General features: G+C 52.6%; 1 protein-coding gene across 2 annotated transcripts in view; it reads right to left on the reverse strand.

Moving 5' to 3' along the window:
* Positions 1-19,553, reverse strand: part of ARNT2 (aryl hydrocarbon receptor nuclear translocator 2) — a 155,277-nt gene that overhangs the window by 16,260 nt on the left and 119,464 nt on the right. For both annotated transcript variants that reach the window (XM_065872437.1, XM_065872435.1), the window contains 4 exons: positions 17,596-17,747; positions 7,535-7,607; positions 6,152-6,275; positions 682-781 (listed from right to left, as the gene is read on the reverse strand). In XM_065872437.1, the coding sequence (XP_065728509.1) occupies positions 682-781; positions 6,152-6,275; positions 7,535-7,607; positions 17,596-17,747 (449 nt within the window). The remainder of the gene's footprint in view (positions 1-681; positions 782-6,151; positions 6,276-7,534; positions 7,608-17,595; positions 17,748-19,553) is intronic.

The following is a 19,553-nucleotide window of genomic DNA, read 5'->3' on the forward strand; positions in this document are numbered from 1 at the left end:
GCATCTGACGCTCACTTGAGTACCCCCACATCCTCCCTGAATGCTGCGGGTCTCTCCTCTAGCCATTCTCCCCAGCCCGTGCTCCTGTTTCCCCGGCAGGCAGTGGAGCCAGGCCTTGCCTCCGGTGGTACTGTCATGGTGGTGTTGTCACAGCCTCCTCTGTGACCTACAAGAGGTCCCTGATGCTAAGAGCCAAGCTGTGGGAAGGCCAGACATCCTGCTTGTACCTCCCATGAGTGGCCCTGTAGGCTGAGACCCCAGGCATGATGGGCCAAGCTGTCCTCTCCCCCTTGGGGTTGGCCATGGCCTCAGAACCAGGGAACAGGGCACTGTCTGCTCCCTTGTCAGGCGTCCCCAGCTCTGCCCCATCTGGGTCCCGGCTAGAGGCCACCTCACTCCCTTCTCCCTGGCAGGCACCGCTACACAACGCAGTGGCTGGCACCTTTCACATCCGATACAGAGTTAACTGACCCCATCACTTACGGTGACTCACCTAGGGCTCACAGGGCAGAACCGGAGCCACCGGACTCCTGAGCCTGGCCCGGGCATGTGGATGCGTAAGCACGAAGTGGGGTTTGTAGTATTTGTTGCACGCAGAGCCAAGCTCTGAGACCCAGGGCTTCACTGGGTAGGGGGGCCTCTTCTTCCTCTCTTGCCCCGCTGCCCGCCCCCACCAGGTACCTGAAGGCCTTTCCCGAGTGTCCCGGGGGAAACGGGCTGCCTTGGGAGTAGATCTGCTGAGTTCCTGCTGCAGAAGCCGAGCTCATCATCTTCTTCTCCGCTGGGAAAAGCAGAGCAAGGGTCACATTGGAGGAGTTCCTGCCCTGCAGACCCCAGGGCAGGGAGCCCCGAGCACAGATGCAGGGGCGGCGTGCACAAGCAGGAGGGCACAGGCCCTGGGCGGCCCAGCCCATCCCCATGCAGCCCGCCCCGCCCTGATCTCTGCAGCTGCTCCTGAGGGCCCCCGGCTGTTCCCTGAAGCCTCAGCTGGGCCACAAGCTGTAAGGCAGGCTCTTTCCGAGAGTCGGGAAGACGAAAAGAACTAAAGAGGGTTCTTCCTCACACAGTATTTTACGGAGTTCTTCTCACCTGGGGTGGGTATCATGCCTCTCATTTTTATTTTTTTTAAGATTTTTTTGATGTGGACCGTTTTCTTAAAAAAGTCCTTATTGAATTTGTTACAATATCGCTTCTGTGTTATGTTTTGGTTTCTTGGCCACAAGGCATGTGGGATCCTTTTATTATATGTTTGTGCTTTTTTGCGGGGCGGGGGCTGCACTGGGTCTTCGTTGCTGTACACGGGCTTTCTATAGTTGCGGCGAGCGGGGGCCACTCTTCGTTGTGGTGCGCGGGCTTCTCATTGCGGTGGCTTCTCTTGTTGCAGAGCACAGGCTCTAGAGCACAGGCTCTAGAGCGCAGGCTCAGTTGTTCCACAGCATGTGGGATCTTCCCGGCCCAGGGATGGAACCCGTGTCCCCTGAACTGGCAGGTGGATTCTTAACCACTGGACCACAAGGGAAGTCTGCCATGTGGGATCTTAGCTCCCCGACCAGGGATCGAACCTGCACCCCCTGCACTGGAAGGCAAAGACCTAACCACTGGACCGCTAAGGAATTCCCGATACCTCTCATTTTATGCGTGAGAAGGTGCAGAGCCATGGTTAAGAGGACAGGCTCTAACGTCCAGCTCTGCCCTATTTATCTGGGGTGTGGCCTTGGACATGTTATTTAACCTCCTCCTGTCTCCGTTCCCCCGAGTGAAAGATGGTGATAATAATAGTAGCTTCCTCATAGGGCTGTGGTGGGAATTCAATGAGTTAGCATAAGTTAAGTGCTTAGAACAGGGGCCAGTATCAGAGCCAACAGCATTTAAATGTTTGCTATCACTTGCTAGTGTGGAAACTGAGGCTCAGTTTGTCCAAGCTCATGAGCCAATGAAGGAGGACTTAGAGCTTGAATCCAAGTCCAGCACTCCTCCCACTGGCCCAGAACCCTGCCTGACCCCGCTGCCCTAACCCAGCAGGTGCTCCAGCTAACCTGGAGCAGCCCCGACCTGCGTTCCTTACCCTTCCACGAGGGTTTCTTTGAGAGGCCAAGCTCCTCATACAAGTGAAAACACTCAGGCCCAGCCAAGATGCGTAATAGTGGACGCTCTTCTGCCACCACGGAGTTCTAAGTAGAAAACTCAGCTCAGCAGTCTCTCCCACAAAGAGAGGCTGAAGAAATGGGCTCAAATCCCAGCTGGGCTGTGAGATCTTAACACGAGGAAGAGGGTGGTAGTTTGAGAAACAGGAGTGGGAACGGGAGCCTTCTCACTCCCTCTGGTAATTGAGGGGTCCAGGGCTCTCCGAAGCACCCTCCCAATTTCCCTAGAATCTCAAAATCCCTACGCATCTTATTCCTAGAGACCCTAACATCCCTGCTTGCAACAAGATCTTGGAATAAAGGATATAAAGGCAATTATTTTGCGCCTGGACAGACCCCACGTCTGCACCTGTCTCTGGCTTGCTGGTGGGGGGATGGGCGGAGCGGGTGGGTCCTCCATTGAGTGAGCGTGAGAGGTGATGGACGCTCAGGCTCACAGGCTTGGGGCCCAGAGAGCTGGCTTCAGGGGCCATGTGACGAATAGCCCACACGTGTCAACAAACCTCTGCGACGTTTTGAGAAACCGGAGGCACTGAGCAGTTTTCCTGGTCCATTTTCTTTTGCTGCAGTGACGGGGTGCTCATTGGGAAATCCTTACAGGATGGAAAGAGATCAGACTCTTGGGTGTGTATTGCTAACCCGATCATAAGGCCTTGAATCTTGGAGAGAAAGAGATGAGGCTAAAAGTTGCATGAGTTAGGAAGACTTCTGGACTTCTCTTGACTATAAACAAGCCACTTTTTCTCATGTATTTAAGGTTTGTCGGTGGTTGGTTAAATAAGAAACATTTTTTTTCTAAATGCTCCAGGACATCTGTGGGGTACAAAATTACATCTATCTATCTATCTATCACTTTATATATATGTATATATATATATATATATATATATATATATATACATAAAATTATTCAGTATTCCATATCTTTATTATTTTGATCTACATGATTTGCTAGAGATGAAGAAAGGCATATTGAAATTTTCTGCTATAATCTGGCTTTGTCAGGATCTCTTGTGTTTCAAACTATTTTTGGATTTCACATTTCATTGTTCATGACATTTATATCTTCATTTTAGGTTCCATCTTTTTTTTTTTTTTTTTTTTGCGGTACGTGGGCCTCTCACTGTTGTGGCCTATCCCGTTGTGGAGCACAGGCTCCGGATGCGCAGGCTCAGCGGCCGTGGCTCACGGGCCCAGCCGCTCCGCAGCATGTGGGATCTTCCCGGACCGGGGCATGAACCCGTGTCCCCTGCATCGGCAGGCAGACTCTCAACCACTGCACCACCAGGGAAGCCCTAGGTTCCATCTTTTACCTGTACACAGTAGGCTTCTTTCTCTGCTTTCCTCCTTGTTTTTGGAGAGCATCTTCACCACCCGCTCTTTCCGGTTCCATACTTTCATTTCATCTTGTTTTGGTTATATCACATTTTGGCACCATACTATTCAAGAATTATCCGTCAGAATCCCTTGGGCATCAACTTATTTCATTACTCGTGCTATTCATATTTTCTTGCTCTCTCTCTTTATTTTTCTCCTGAGTGTTTTGCAAGTTGCTAAAAATTTCCTTGTCTTTTCTTGGAAGTGGTTTGGAGGCGAGACCTCTTTCCTTCCATCTTTTTTTTTTTTTTCCATCCATTAGTGGTTATGTTTAAACATACTTGAAGTTATATGTCAGAGATAAAATAGTATAGACTGATGAGAAATGTCTGTTTCTAGTCCCCTGATCCAAAGTATGTATCTTTGCTGAATTGACTCTGGTTTTTATTTTTAAATATCTTTTTTAAAAAAAAAAAAAAAAAAAAAAAAAAAAAAAAAAATATCTTTTTTATCTTCTAACAATGTTATATTAATTCCAGGTGTCACTAGTTTCACTTTTTCATCGCTACTTCTTTTCCAACCTATCACTTCCATTCTTGTGTTCCATATTTGATTCATTTCACAAAAAGCACAGTCTTCTGCAAGTAATTTTTTTCCAGGAAGTATAAGTAGATGGTGCATGTCCGAGAAGGTCTTTCCGTTGCTTTTTCATATAGGAAAGCAGCTTGGTTGGTGGAAATACTCTTGGATTACATATTTTCCTTCCCTTCTTTTTCCTCTTCTGTTAATTTTTTTTCTATTTTGTCATCTTTATGGGAAAAGGTCTATGTTTGTATAATATTAAAATTTCAAATGGGTTTCCCAGAAATGCTGTGGGTATCTGACCAAATAGTTCAGGCTTATCTGAGAGGAAGAGGAGCTTTTGCTATTGTTTCCTCTTGCTGGATGAAATTACGTTTCTCTATAAAAGTCGAGGAAATACCGCTGTGGGTGGGTGGCACATCTGGATGGCCGGTGGGAACCACCGGAGGGGAGCCTACCCGTCATGCTCACAGGTCTGTTCTCTGTTGCTGTTCTAAGTTCAGGCAGCTCCAGCGCGCTCCCTACTTTCATAGCATCTGGCTCACAGCCACGTGGGCACGAGGGCTGGGGTCTTCCACTACAGGTGCTGGCAGCAGGAGGCCTGAGATCTGCTACCTCCAAGGTGCCCGGGGCCTCTCTGTCCTCCCTGTGGCCCGTGCTGACCCCAGTTCCTTAGTCCTAGGAGGACGCTAATGGGGGTCCCTTCCCATTACTGCGTTCCCCACGCTTCCATGGCGTGAGTCGGCCGGTTTCTCCCTTCAGCTGATCCCGATTACACTGTATCTCACAGATCACACGAAAATGGAATCTGTTCCCTAAATTTTGGAACCGACAAGGACATTTCCAAGTTTTATATGTTGCTGATCTGAGCGGCAGTCTGAGTGGGCGAGCGAGGCAGCTGCACACGTGGGTTCCACGTGACACCTGAACTTTGAACAGCACCATTTTCTTTTTTAAAAAAATTTCTTATACCTTTTTATCATTTATTTATTTATTTTTGGCCGCCCCTCGCCGCATGTGGGATCTTAGCTCTCCGACCAGGGATTGAACCCGAGTCCCCTGGAGTGGAGGCACAGAGTCTTAACCACTAGACCGCCAGCGGAGTCCCAAGAATGGCGCCATTTTCTCTAACTGCAGTTCTAACACAGGTGAGCACCCCAGTGACCACCATGAAGGATGCGCCGTGGAACACCCATACAATGGAAACTACGCAGGCGGTAAATACGATTTAGACCATTTAATAATCTAGAAAGACGTTCATAATAGATTGTCATGTGAAAAAGTAAGCTACCGAACAGCAGGAGCTCGATTTTGTATATAAAAAGATTTCACATGTGCAGAAAAAGACAAAAAGCACGACTTTTAAAAAGTTAAAAAAGATTAAATCTGGGTGGTAGGATACTGGATAATTTTTATTTTCCTTTTTACTGCATATTTCTATTTTAAAATGCGGTCCCCTCTGCATTAGAGATTAAGTTGAGATTCTTTTTTTTAAATAAATTTATTTATTTTTGGCTGCGTTGGGTCTTCGTTGCTGCGCGCGGGCTTTCTCTAGTTGTGGTGAGCGGGGGCTACTCTTGGTTGCAGTGCGCTCATTGTGGTGGCTTCTCTTGTTGCACAGCACAGGCTCTAGGTGCGCGGGCTTCAGTAGTTGTGGGCTCAATAGCTGTGGCTCACGGGCTTAGTTGCTCCACAGCATGTGGGATCTTCCCGGACTGGGGCTCAAACCCGTGCCCCCTGTATTGGCAGGCGGATTCTTAACCACTGCACCACCAGGTAAGTCCCAAGATATATATTTTTTTTATAGGGACATGTCTTTGTCTTGATAAAACTAAATTCTACCATGATTAATAGAGCTCATTTATTCCAATTCCTCAAATTTTGAAGATGAGATGTCAGAGGCTCCAGGTTGGTTGCCCCAGGTAACGGGTAAATGAGAGGCGAGGCCAGGAGTAGAGAGGATCCACTGGAACCCCTGTATTCGGTGCTACTTTTCTACCCTGTAGAAGTCGCTGTAAATTCACCCTCAAGGGTGGCTGCCTCCAAACGGCTGGACAGCGACTATAAACCCCACAATCTCACGACCTCAGCATCCTTTGGAAACTTACATGCACTGATTCCTGCAAACATCTCGGCAAACCGCGGATCTCTTTCCTGGGAAAAGATTGAGTCTGCCTTTTCCACAGACTTCCCGGCCTCGTGAACCCCGGCTGGCAGGTTGGAGACAGGAACCTGTTTGCACATGAAAACACAAGAGCAACCTGCGTGTGAGGTGCAGAGCAAATGCTCCCAGAGGTCACCTGTTTGCCTCCACCGGATCCCCCTCCCTCAGAATTGCTGGCGTTTCAGCCTTCGGTGTTGTGTAGGGCAGGAGCTTTTCTGTACAGGAAAGCCAAGAACAGACGGGCGAGGGTGTGAACGAGAGGCCACAGAAAGGTTACTGGAGTCCCACTGATCACTTGGAGAGAGATAAAAACAATCAACCTAGTCTAAATATCGGGAAAAGTGAACATAAAGTTTAATTGGAGAGAGAGGCCAAATACCCACACGAGCTGCGGTTTCTCCCACAGTGGGGCCTGGGGAGATGGGAGAAGGAAAGGGGACAGGGCGGTGAAGTGGGAGACACAGGCTGTGACCGGACAAGTGTGCTGAGAACAGAGCGGCTCAGACTAAAGGCGGGAGAAGCAGCGAGGAGGCTGCAGGGCTGACACAGTTCAAAGCCGTGCTGGCTTAGGGTTAGGGTTAGTTCCCACACAGCCTCTGCATCTCAGTCCCAGTAAGTCCCCTACATACGAACGAGTTCTGTTCCAAGAGCATGTTCTTAAGTCCAATTTGTTTGTAAGTCCAACAAAGTTAGCCTAGGTCCCCAACGAACACAATCGGCTCTATAGTACTGTACTGTAATAGGTTTATCATACTTTTCACACAAATAATACATAAAAAACAAACAAAACATAAAGAAGACCTTTTTAATCGTACAGTACCGTACCTTGAAAAGTACACTAGTACCAGCTACATCACTGCTGCTTTTACACTTGCTTCCGGACATCCTGGGCTTGAAATAAAGATACTGTAGGACTGTACTCTCTACTGTAAAGTACACAAAAGCACAGTCACTTGTAGAGGACGCACGCACGTGACAATGTTCGCCAGACACGTGAGCTAACTTCCGTGACTGGACGTGTGAATGCACGTTCGCATCTTTGAAAGCTCGCAGCTTGAAGGTTCGTATGTAGGGCACTTACTGTGCTGGCTGACCGCGCCTCCTAGCGCTTCCTGTTTTACACTCTTCATGGCTCGGCTCGGCTCTGCATGGAAGAGTCACAGCTGACCCCCCGCCCCACTCTGGGGACCAAAATGCTTTTTGCAGGGTGGGTAGAGGGAGAGACAGCACCTCTTGAGCTGAGGGGCTCAAGCTAAGGAATAGATTTAGTCCGCAGTCCTTTGGTTGGAGACAGTTCCAACTGGGAAAGCGCTTTCCAGAAATTCACCTGCGGTAAGTCGTAGGATGACAACCCGTCTCTCTGGTGCACCTCCAATTCCGCCTGCTGCTGCTGAAGCTGCCTGGGAAACAAGGAGTCAGCAGTCACGAAGAACAGAAGTGGTGCTGACGGGGCGGAGCCACAACTGTCCCCGCTCCCCAAGGGCACAGACGGCAATGGCCGATAGGTCTCTAAACTGTTCTCAGTTATGACTGATTTCATTATTTTTATGTCCCAAATCAAGACCCCAAGCCTTGTCTTTCAAGTGCAGGCCGCCAATATTTAGGAAATAAGTTTTGATTTATGACTTCATTTTATGCAGGGTAAAAGACACCAACATTAAAAGAGAAAAACATTTAAGGCAAAATTCAGAAAAGCCCAACGATGCTGTTGGCTTCAGCCAATGCTTGTTTCCCTGTAAGCTGGTAGGAGGTGACATCATCCCATCCAAGTCTCACGCTAAATTTTCACAGTGGTTACTTTACCCCACATTAAAGTTAAGAGATGGAAGTCAAAAGAGGCCAAGCGGTTGTCCCAGTTGGCTGACCAGCAAGTGACTATGACACGACAGAGCCAGGATCTGACCTCACGCGTCTGCCCCGGCTTGCTCTGCTCTCTGCACGGTACTGGGCTGCTTGACTTGGGAAACCGCAAGACTACTTGGAGGGAATGGTTGCTTGACGTTTTAAAGTATGGAAACTGGGTTACTTTCAAGGCACAGTGAGTCCTGCAGCTCAGAGCCTACAAACGGGGCAGGATGACCCTTAACCACCAACAGGGATGTCAGACAAAATCTTACTGGCAAATTACTGACAAAAATCAGTCCCCCACCCTTGCCCGTGCCTCAATTTAAAGGACATGAACAGACCATTCAAGCATAGACATATATGTAATATGCAATATGTATACATATAACATGTATATACATACAACAAGCAAGTAATTAGGGAAATATTTTCACCACTAAAATAAACAAAATAAGTGCAAATTAAAATAACCTCGAAGTATAATTTTTCACCTACTAAGTTAGTAAAAACATGCTTAGTGTGGTGGCTTGGTGTTAAAACCACTCAGCTCACACTCTGTAGGAGAAGCGTGTGTGGACGCAATCTTCTTGGAAAGCGGTACGGCGACCACATTAGGAGGTACGGCCAGGGTCACACCCTTCCCCTCCAGGTGGTCCCCCTGCTGCTGGGGTTTCTGCTAAGGAGATGATTCAGGGGCAGGAAACAAGAGCTATCCACGCAAAGCTGGCTATAATAGGGGAGTGGCTTGGTAAACTACGTATATTAATTTGCTGAGGAAATCCTCCACGGTCACCAGCAGTGGCCACTGTGAAGACCACCTGGAAACACCAGAAGGTGTGATAAGAGTGTGTGACAAAGTTCAGCACGAAATGTTACGGACGCTATGATTATGGCTACAAACGTTATGTCCTATGTGGGTGAATAAGATTTGGAACATGGAAAAAAATATCTTAAGTGCTTGCATTAATTGGATAGATTTTCGTTTTCACTATTTCACTATTTTAAGGCAAGAATGATCCTAGGGGGTCCCTTTGTACATCTCTGGACATCAAGCTTTTCTCATCCCTGGCCACGCCCTGGACAGGGAGGTAGCAGGACCCCTGGAGGGACAGCTCACAGATCCCCCCCGCCTTCACTCGGGGTGTGAGGTGCACGGAGAGCTCACTAGACATTCCACGGGGAGGAACGGAGGGGTGGGCTGGTGTGGACCGACTCAGTCAGGGGAGCAGGTCCCTGCAGAAGGGCCACTGCGAGCTCACAGTGGGATAACTGCAACCTGAATCAGCAGGATCTGGAGGGCCCCCCTCCGAGGAGCGGTGTAGTTGGGCCGGGGGGAGGGCAAAGACGCCGGCATCCGCTGTGCCTCCGCCCCAGCCCTCTGCTACGGCTCTGCACTCACGCAACTCACGTCAGCCTCACCGTGAGCTAACCCTCGAGGTAGATATTTTAGAAACTCCCTTTACAAGTGGGGAAACTGAGGCCCAGAGAGGCTACCGGGCTGCAGAGACTGGATGGCGCTCTTGGAAGGGGTGATCAAAGAGGGTGTAGGGAAGGGGTTACTTGGCAGGTGTGGGACAGTGGTAAGGGAGACTCGGCTTGGATACTGAAGAACCCCTGGGCTAGCAGCAGTGGGGGGAAGCCCAACCTCCCCCCGGGCTGCAGGGGCAGGGGGAGCCGGCAGGAATCAGCTGCCTGATGATGGATGCAGCCTCCGCTCGCCTTGGGAGGTGGCCGGCCTCCTCTCACCCCGCTGTCTGCAGCCTGTCCCTCCACTGGCCGGACAACTGGAAACCCTCTCGTTCCTGTCCATAGAGTTCAACGTTGGCCCTTCCCGGGCACATAACAGGGCAGAGTGTGGAAACAAGGTCTCAAAGGGCAAACACGAACGTCAACACAACCGCCAGGCTGGTAGGTGGTGAAGACCGAGAACGAAGAGACTTTCTAACATCAAGTGCGGAAGCATTCCTTTTCCTGACTATTCTCAGCAACTAGGAACGGAATGAACAGAGGGGATCTGGTCCCCAGCTCCCCAGCTGGAGCAGTCCCTAGTACTGATACATCATCTCAGATGGGCCACTGGCCAGTCTCTGCCCGACCGCCGCTGTCCTGGGGAGCTCGCTACTTTCCGAGGCAGCCTGCTCCATTTGTAGACAGAAACAATATAAAAAGTCTGTCCCCAAAACAGCCCAAATCTACCTTCCTACAACTCCCAGTTTGAGTTCCAATTCTGCCCTGGAGAAACACAAAAGAACCTGAATTGTGCTTCTCAACTCTTTTTCTCAGCATTCAGAGATGTACGGTCCGAACACTATTCACTCCTCCAGCCGTGCCTTTCACTTGGTGTCCCTGGCGTGTGTGTCCCCTGTAAGGGAAGACATCCTAGAAAAGGACCCCAGTTGGAGGACCCAGTGAATAGTTTATTTGGAACTAAGCCCGGGTGAGCCATGTCTTCAGTGAAGTGTGCTGAAATACCTACGCCAAGCTCTGTGCCAGGCACTGGAGAGAGGGTGATGATTCAGAACCTATGTGGTCTCTGCCCCTGGGAAGCTGACAACCTCCAGAGGAAAACAGACAAGGTGGCGAGCAATTGTGGTACGTTGAGTTAAGGCCATGACACGGGAAGAATGAGGTTCTATCTGAGCACACAGTATGTCTTCCCACCTTGGTGTGAGAGCCCAGGGAAAAGGTTAACAATAAAACCAGCTTCCTGAGATTGCCCACCAGGCAGTCTAAGCCTATGCTTGTAACACCAGGAAACAGGAGCACTAAAAATAATTTTCAAAAAAACGGGTATTTCAAAAACATTTTAAAGAATCGATATAATCATCAATAGAAAAATCACAACTTTCTATATTTTCTTATTCTTACTTGACAGTTTTGTTTTCTTTTATTTTGATTTACATCTTGAGGGCACCCTCACCTTTCATTTGCAGGGCCTCTAAAATCTGAGTGTAGTACCCAGAGCCAGTACTTCGCTACTGTTTTCACATCTCTGCAAAAGTCCCATTTTACAGATAAAGAAACTGAGGCTCAGTGACACAGTTCTGTGTGGTGCACACAGGACTCAAAGCCAAGTCCGTCTGGTTGCAGACCCCGCACTCTGTCCCACAGGTGTAACAGGAAACATCACGTCACGCCTCCCATTCCAGAGCTGTGGGCCCCACAAGACACCACCTTGAGCCACCAGGTGGGAGAGAAAAAAAAGACCTGTGCTTTGGGATTTTTGGAGCAGTGAACTCTCCTTCGTGGCGGGAATCCGTGGACCACCCTTTCTTCCTTTCACAAGTTTCCCAGGGCCCAACCTTCAACCCACAAGCATTTTTCCAAGAAATAATGACCACTCCTACCTTGTGGCTCAGCCTTGGTGTCCAGTCCAAGCACAGAATCTTGGTGAGTGGGCAGTTGTGCTGCTGTGCCTGGGGCCCGGCCGTGGGGTGAACAGGGCAGAAACCCAGACCTCTCCACTCACCCTGCTGTGTACCCTGGGGCTGGTCTGCGATGCAGGGAAGATGGGCTTATAATTTGCACGGAAGTGTGGTCAGGGCCTGAGGTGTTACGATGGGAGTTTGTTCTCAGCTCTGTTGCTTCCGGGGGCTTTGAGACCACAGAAAGCAACTTTCACCGTAGAAGGAAAATAAAGTCTCAGCCTTGGCTGGCAAATCCCAAGGATCCTAACCTCGCTCCCCCTGTGGTCCGGACATCAGATTCTCTGTCCTGGCCTTTGGTTTCCGCTTCCGTAGCCGAGTGCATGGGGAAGAAATGCTGACCTGCAGGCCGCCCCATCCTGAGAAGAAGCCAAAGGAGCTTTCTCGGACATTTCACGGCAACGGAATAAAAATAAACCTTGGTGTGCTTGCAAATTCCAGAGAGGGAGACAAACGGCAGCTCGGCTGCAAGCTGACTGACAGTGCACGGGAGGGACCTGAGGGAACCGGGCTGCCACTGCCCCCGACCGCTGCCCCCTGGCCCCTGCCCACTAGCTGGGGGACTAGAGCTGATGGTTAGAAGCCAGACGCATCAAGCCCAGGCTTCCTGTCCGTGTGGCCTCCCTGCACGGGAAGGCGCAGGATGTCGGGCAGACGCTGTCTATTTATCTCTGACGCTCCCAGAATGGAGGCTTTTACTCAGCCTGAGTAAGCGAGCAACCAGCCATTAGGGGGGCATTCGGGGACAGCGTGTGATCGCACCCCTGGGTGGAACCGGAATCCAGCTTGGAGCCATCTAGGGGCTGGGCAAGCTCAGCTGACCAGAGCGAGGCGAATAATACCCACCATTGACTGAGCGCCGTCTGCATGCCCATTGTGAAGGACTCTGGGTGCCTGTCAAGGGCTTTGGAACTGTTCTGATCAGGGACAGGGTGCAGTGTGAGTGCGGTTTTAGAGATGGCGTCTGGGGCCGGATGGAAGGCAGGAGGAACCAGTCAGGAAGGAGGACGGATGCTCACCCAGGAGATGGCAAAGGCCTGGATGGGGTCATCGGAGAAGGGGCAGAGGAGGAGAAGGAGGGCCAGAGAGGACCCCAGATGGAACCTGGGGGCCGGTTCTCTGCCAGGTTGTCTGTTGCAGGTGGATGAGGGGGCAGGACCCAAGACAAGTGCCAGGATGGGGCTTGGTGACAGGGTGTTTTGGCCCCTTCCCCTTCTCTAAGTTCTGCAGAGACCAGGAGTGACACCTTCCTTGTAGGTCTTCTTTGCTTCCTTTTACTCCCTGCTCCCACATCCTGCCAACTACCGGCCAGCGGGGCTGGGCCCGAGACAGCCGTCCCTGAAGACGTGGGGTTGGACGGCGGGCCCTGAGACGCCCACCGTGACTACGGGCGTGGTGGAGTTTCAAGGACACACACACACAGGCACAACACACAGCTGTGGTTATGAAGACCCACAGTGACTTTGCAAGGGGCTGTGGCACAAACAGGGCTCACACCCAGCAGAGGCAAAGGGCTGCCTTCCGTCCCCGCGAAGGAAAGCACAGCCCCTGGGCCGTGCGAATGACTCCTGCACCAAGACGCCCACGGCTTGTCTACCTGAAACAGTGTCGATCACTAGACCCTAAGACGTGGGCACGTTTCAAAGTTGTGCCACCAGTGTGTGAAATGGGAGTCTGTGTTTTCTGCATTTCGCTCCATTTTCCTCCATCAACGTACCAGGAAAATAGGCAAGGGTGACAAAGAGGCCTTCTTCTCAGCAGCTTCAAATGCTGACCATTAACACTCCATTTCCCTGGGGAGTTTCTTTTCAATGCTCCTGACTGAATGCAACTGGGTTTGCAACTCCACCCCCTGCCTCCCCCACCCCGACCCCCGCCCCCGGCCCTGCCAGCACAGAGCACGTAAGGACCTCTGCGTAACAAGTCTGCCTACTGCTGGCGACGTTTAGCCACAAATGTGAAGCAGGGCGGACGGTTCTCGTGACAGTTGTCACTGCCCTCTACTGTCCACAGTAAACATTTCCTACCATCTTTACCCACTGAAGACCTTTTGGTCCAGCAGACAATAGTTCAGGCCTCTGGTGTGAGGCCATGTGCCGAGGGACATCATCACCCCATCTAACCTCAGTGAGCTGCCAGGAGCAATCGTCCTGAGAAGAGATGTAGGGACACCCCCGGGGACAGAATGTTCTGTTTTGTCAACGATGTCTGACTTCCAGGAAATAATCGAAGCCTCTGCCTGTGACTGCTTTTAGGAGGAAGGGCTTCACTTTCCTTCCAGGTTCCGCTGCCCTGCTACCTGCTGGGGATGCTTTCTCGGAGGCCCTGTGTGGAAGCGTGAATTCTCTGTCTCCCCTGTGCCCTCGTGATGGCGTTTTTACCTGTCCCTCCCTCCTGCTGCCTACTTCTCACGCTCTCCACGTGATGGGAGCCTTGCGGGGAGGCGGGGTGGTGGTGGTGCAGAGACCAGAACAGAGGCGTCCTGAGTTTACTGGACGCCTGGCACAGTGCTCAGTGACTACCCACTGCGTTGAACTGAGTTGCAACAAGGCACGCGACCGTGATGGCTGAAGCTTGTATTCATGTTAGAAGTGAATGAACGGTGAAAAAGGTAAAACTACCAAAACCCCAAAAAAGGGAGCTTCAGTCGGTTCTTCTGCCCTAAGTCTAGAGGACTCTGCCCCGTGCCCAGCCTGGGACCATGCTCTCCACTGCAGAGGGAGGCCCGCACTTGAGCAGGTTCAGTGACAGGTGGGCTGTTCCTGCCACACCCTCAGAGGTTCTCTCGCAGCAAGCCACAGACATCAGGCACCACACACGCGGCGGGCGTGGGGCAGGGAGGCAGGCAGGGATGAATGGAAGAGAAGAGGGACAGGATCGTAGCAGGAGGCACCTTGCGCTAAGAGCCAGTCAACAGGTGGGCATCAAGAGGGTGGGGGCTTCCCTGGTGGCTCAACGGTTGAGAGTCCGCCTGCCGATGCAGGGGACCTGGGTTCGTGCCCCGGTCCGGGAAGATCCCACATGCTGCGGAGCGGCTGGGCCCGTGAGCCATGGCCGCTGAGCCTGCGTGTCCGGAGCCTGTGCTCCGCGACGGGAGAGGCCACAACAGTGAGAGGCCCGCGTACCGCAAAAAAAAAGGGGTGAACGTTCTAGGAGAGTGCCCGCGACACAGAATGCGTGGCCGGCCTGCCCGTTTCCACGGCTTCGGGTACAGGCAGCTGGCGGGGCTGGAGAGAGGCCGGGACAGGCAGGGGGAGCCTGCAGGTGAGCTGTGGCTTGAACAGATGCCGAGCAGGTCTGTTGCTCTCTCGCTCACTTCAGCCTCGTCCCCCGGGGCTCCCACTGCCCGTCCCTGGCTCCAGGTCAATGAGCACACCTGTTACCTTCATCCTAGGAGCTCCTGGAGGTCAGGCCTGTGTCTCACCTCCACATCCCCTCTGTGGAATGAAGAAGGAGCCATGGGATCCTGAGCCCTGCCCGTCTGACTCTTCCTCCTGTTTCTTGAGATTCACCATTTTCCCCAAGGCCAGGGCGGGACATAGGCCTGCACTAGCAGGTGCCGCTTGGCTCCCTCTCCTGCCCAGGTCGGGGGAAGTGGGAGAAGCAAAAACCCCTCCATTTGACTGAGTTTACCAAGCAGTGACTAGACAAAGTCAGTTAGTAAAACATAACAGCATTATCTTTTTGCCTACCTGGACCTACAGCTATGTTTCCTCCTGTTATTCTCACCACCAGCAAAGCCCTGACTAGAATATGGAGGTGTAAGAAGAATCCGAATCAAGTAAGCCGAGGGATAAGATGTAAAGAAAGAGGAGTCGGGACTTCCCTGGTGGCGCAGTGGTTAAGAATCCGCCTGCCAATGCAGGGGACGCGGGTTCGAGCCCTGGTGCGGGAAGATCCCACATGCCACAGAGCAACGAAGCCCATGCGCCACAACTTCTGAGCCTGTGCTCTAGAGCCCGCAAGCCACAACTACTGAGTCCATGTGCCACAACTCCTGAGCCTGCGCTCTAGGGCCCGCGAGCCACAGCTACTGAGCCTATGTGCCACAACTACTGAGCCTGCGCTCTAGAGCCCACGAGCCACAACTGTGGAGCCCATGCGCCTAGAGCCTGCGCTCTGCAACAAGGAGAGCCACGACAATGAGAAGCCTGTGCACCGCAACAAAGAGCAGCCCCTGCTCACCGCAACTAGAGAAAGCCCACACACAGCAACAAAGACCCAATGCAGCCCAAAATAAATAAATATATAAATTAATTTATATTATAATAAAAAAAGAAAAAGACAAAAAGAGGAGTTGGCCAGACAGTCTGGGAAGAATGACCAGTGAGAACGAGTTATTGATGGGGTCCCTGGTGGTTGCTGGGAAAGCAAGTTAGCAGAGCTGGGTGCCACAGCCAGGCTCTCGGGGGTCAAGAAGAGATGCATGGTGAGGGGGCTCCAGTACAGACAGGTGGCAGGGCCAGGTGGGAGGAAAGCAAGGAGGATTGGCAAGACAGGGTTTTTCCAAGATCAGGAAGACACGTGGCTAGGTGAGGGCCTGGGAGGGAGGCTGTGGCGGGACTGGACGAGAACCCAGGGGCCACGGGAGACAGAGGATGCGCTGGGAGCTAGAAAGCAAATGGAGGGCTTGGCCCTGGAGGGAGAAGCCAGCAGAGCAGGAGTGGAGGGGATGGAGACAGACTCCCACGTGAACAGGGAGAGGTTCACGCGGAGGGCCCTGGCTTCTCTGTTCGCTGGAAGGCAACACGATGTGCGCAGGGTTCGAAGGAAGCGCGCACTTAGCGGATCTGGGGCAGCCCGTAGACAACAAGCCAAGAAACCTGAGCAGCCGCGGCAGGTGGCAGAGGGGTTGCTGCCACCTCCAGAGCATTGGTGCTGACTGCTGCAGACCCCACCGCCCACTCTGCCAGGGCGATTCACACACACCGTCTACGCGCAGGATCCGAGGCGGGGGGGGGGGATGGGCGGTGTTCTGTTATTCTCCCCATTTTACAGATGAGCAAATGAGGCTTCAAAAGAGCAGGTGACTTGCCCAGGTGGGAGCTGGGATTGAAACCCAGGTCACCTGTCCTCTGAGGGATCTTGTGTGGACCCACCTGTCAAGCTCTGTGCCTTGTGGCCCAGGAGCAGGGCCAAAGCCGAGACACTGAGGGTGCTGCCTGGAAAGGAGGCTGCTTTGTGAGACCCAGATGGGAACCCCCAAACCCAGGGAGCTGGGATATGGCAATGGAGAGCCCTGAGGGAGGCCAGGAGGTCACAGTGAGTGCCCGGAGGCATCAGTGCCCGGGGGGGCTGTTAGCAGATGAGATGGGAGGTGGCCAGGTGGGAACAGACTCCACGGACTCAGTATCGGACCTGGGAAAGTGGAGGACGGCAGTGCACTGACCGGTACGGGGAGCCACGGTGACAGTTTCACCAGTCAGCTCATCGCATGCCCCTGAAGGCTACAATTCCTGCCACACACCTAAACATCATTTTGCCTTTGTTCCTGTTGGTTCTCTGGACTTCTATTTCCTCGAGAGGAAGTCCGGAGAGGAGGCATGACCCATCTGTATCTAGGAGCCGGACCTCATCTAATCCTCACAGGAACCTGAGAGGGAGGTGTTATCACCCCTTCCACACGTGAGGAATGAGGGGACACAGCAGTCAAGATCACATGGCTGGGAAGTCAGGGGGGCCAAGACCGGAGCTCGGGTCTGTGCGTTAACATGCATGGGACACAGCGGTGGTGACGCCAGCAAAGATCTTGGGAGGACTGCGTCAGTGGTCAGGCAGAAGAGAGACCACGTGTCCCGGGGGCGCCCACCCCCATGCCGCCTGCCCCGACACCCTAGCGCTGCCAAGAGGCTCAGCCTCACTCCTCTGCCCCCCGGCAGCAGGACCACGAAACCAGGTCAGGCGGCAGGTACACGGCAGAGGCACGAGGAAGGGGGCACGAGGAAGCCCCCAGCTCTGCCCTGCTGGGCTCTGCAGAGAAAACAGCATGGGAAACCAGAGCACCTCGAACCGACTGTGCTGACGGAGCGGGAGGGCCATGGGGGTCATCGCTCAGCGCTGGGGTCTCACACCTCAGGAGGGAATTGAGAAGGGGGTCCCGGGAGGGGAAGGTACGTACTTGACATTGGTGTTGGTGCAGATGATGTACTCGATCTCATCAGAATAGGGGTTCTGGAAGGTGAAGCTGCTGGTGCGGATTAACACCCACTCCCGGTTCTTGGTGCGGAATCGATACATGACCGACAGCACTTGGCCTTTCAGCTTCACCACCTGAGCAAACATTTGGAGAAGGAAGTCAGCAGGAGGAAGGATGGTGCCAGACAGAGGAGGGGGAGGCAGCCAGCGGGAGCTCAGGACAGGAGCATCGTAGCCAAAGACAGGCACAGAGGGAGGGTGGGGGTGGGAGAGAGCGGTCACCTGACGGGAGCCCTCTGTCCACTTCCCCCGTGAGGCAGGGCACTGCATTTAGGTTGTTCTGTCGCCACCGTGTGAGAAACCAACTAGTCAATGCCCATTTGATATCAGAACGTTTCAGCGTTTACAAATCAGATCATGAGAACTCTGCAAGCTGGAGGGTTTCCCTTTTTGCCTTGGCTGCTAGGGCGCTCTGGGTTTGGTGACAGTGCTCCCGTGAAGTAAGGCTCTCATACTCAGCTATGTCGTGACATTGTATTCATGGGTTTATTTAGTCATACCTCTCATTAAGAAATTCTTAACCTCTGTTTAACATTGTAGATTGGATTAAATATACTCTCTGGGAGGAGATAAAATAAAATAACTAATTTCTATGCATTATCTCTTTGTATGCATGTATCTATTATTGCCCTTTTTTTTTTTTTTTTGGCTGTGCTGTGTGGCACGAAGGATCTTAGTTCCCTGACCAGGGATTGAACCCGTGCTCCCTGCAGTGGAAGCGTGGAGTCTTAATCACTGGACTGCCAGGGAAGTCCCTCTACGATTACTTTTATGTTGCAGTATGGTTTCCAGAATACTTCCAAATGTAAACCCTCACAAGAACCAGGTGAGGTGGGCTTTACTATTTACAGAGGATAACGCTGAGTGTCACAGAAATAAAATAAGTTGCCCAAGATTGGACAACTTTGGTGGAAAAGCTGGGACAGGAACCAAGATCTTGCTTCCAAACCACAAGTGTGTTTCAGCGGACACACGGCTGGCTTTCCTGCTCTGTGCAGACACACACGATCTATCACACACAGAAACCCAGAGATGCGGAGGCGGGCGGGCGCAGGCGCAGAAAGCGGCAGTTCTCAGGGGCAGTTCTTGGCTGAAGCAGGAACGTGAGGAGAAAGGACACAGATGGCTGGTGCGTCTGGGCCTGGCTGTGCTCATGCACCCAGGACAAAGCAAGGCAAACAGGAGCGCCCCCTCCTGGCCTTCAGGATGGGAAGGCCCCAGGCACTGGGCAGCGGGCCGGCCCTACTGCAGACCATAGTGTGACCAGAGATGAGAATGGGGACCTGGTCCTAGGGGTCGGGGAGGCACTTGTGCTTTATTCCAGGTTGGACGTCAGTAGCCAGTCTGGGGGCAGGGACCCCTCGGTCACTGAGTCTCCCCCACCCTCAGCCCAGGGCCCGGCACAGAGCAGGCCCCTCGAGCACACTTCCTGAGCCGACCTGATGCATCTTTGGCCCCGTGCCCTGGGCTGATGCAGCCGGGGCGGCCATCCTCTCTGCACTACCCCTGGGGAGCAGGATGAGATGAAACCTGAGGGTGCTGGGCTCCCTGGTGGGAAAGTCCACGTGATAAAGAAACCAGACCGAAAGCGCAAGGAGGGGAGACCCTTCCTGACACCTCACGTGAGGAAGCATAGCCGTGGGGCGAGGCCAGGCCGGGCGCTCGGGGGTGCCTGCCAGCCGGCCTACAGCCCCAACAGGAAGCTGGCCAGAGGTCAAGGCCACATGCCCCTCAGGTCGATGTTCTGAGGGGTCCTCCTCTGAGTCCGCACAAAGCACACGGGACACAGGCAGCGCCCCCGTCGTGAGACCACGTCTTCCACACTCTGAAGCTCGCGGATGGAACCTTTTCATGTTTCCTCTAAGCAGGATGCCTGAGATG

This window comes from Phocoena phocoena, chromosome 2, assembly GCF_963924675.1.
Source record: "Phocoena phocoena chromosome 2, mPhoPho1.1, whole genome shotgun sequence".
NCBI lineage: Eukaryota > Metazoa > Chordata > Mammalia > Artiodactyla > Phocoenidae > Phocoena > Phocoena phocoena.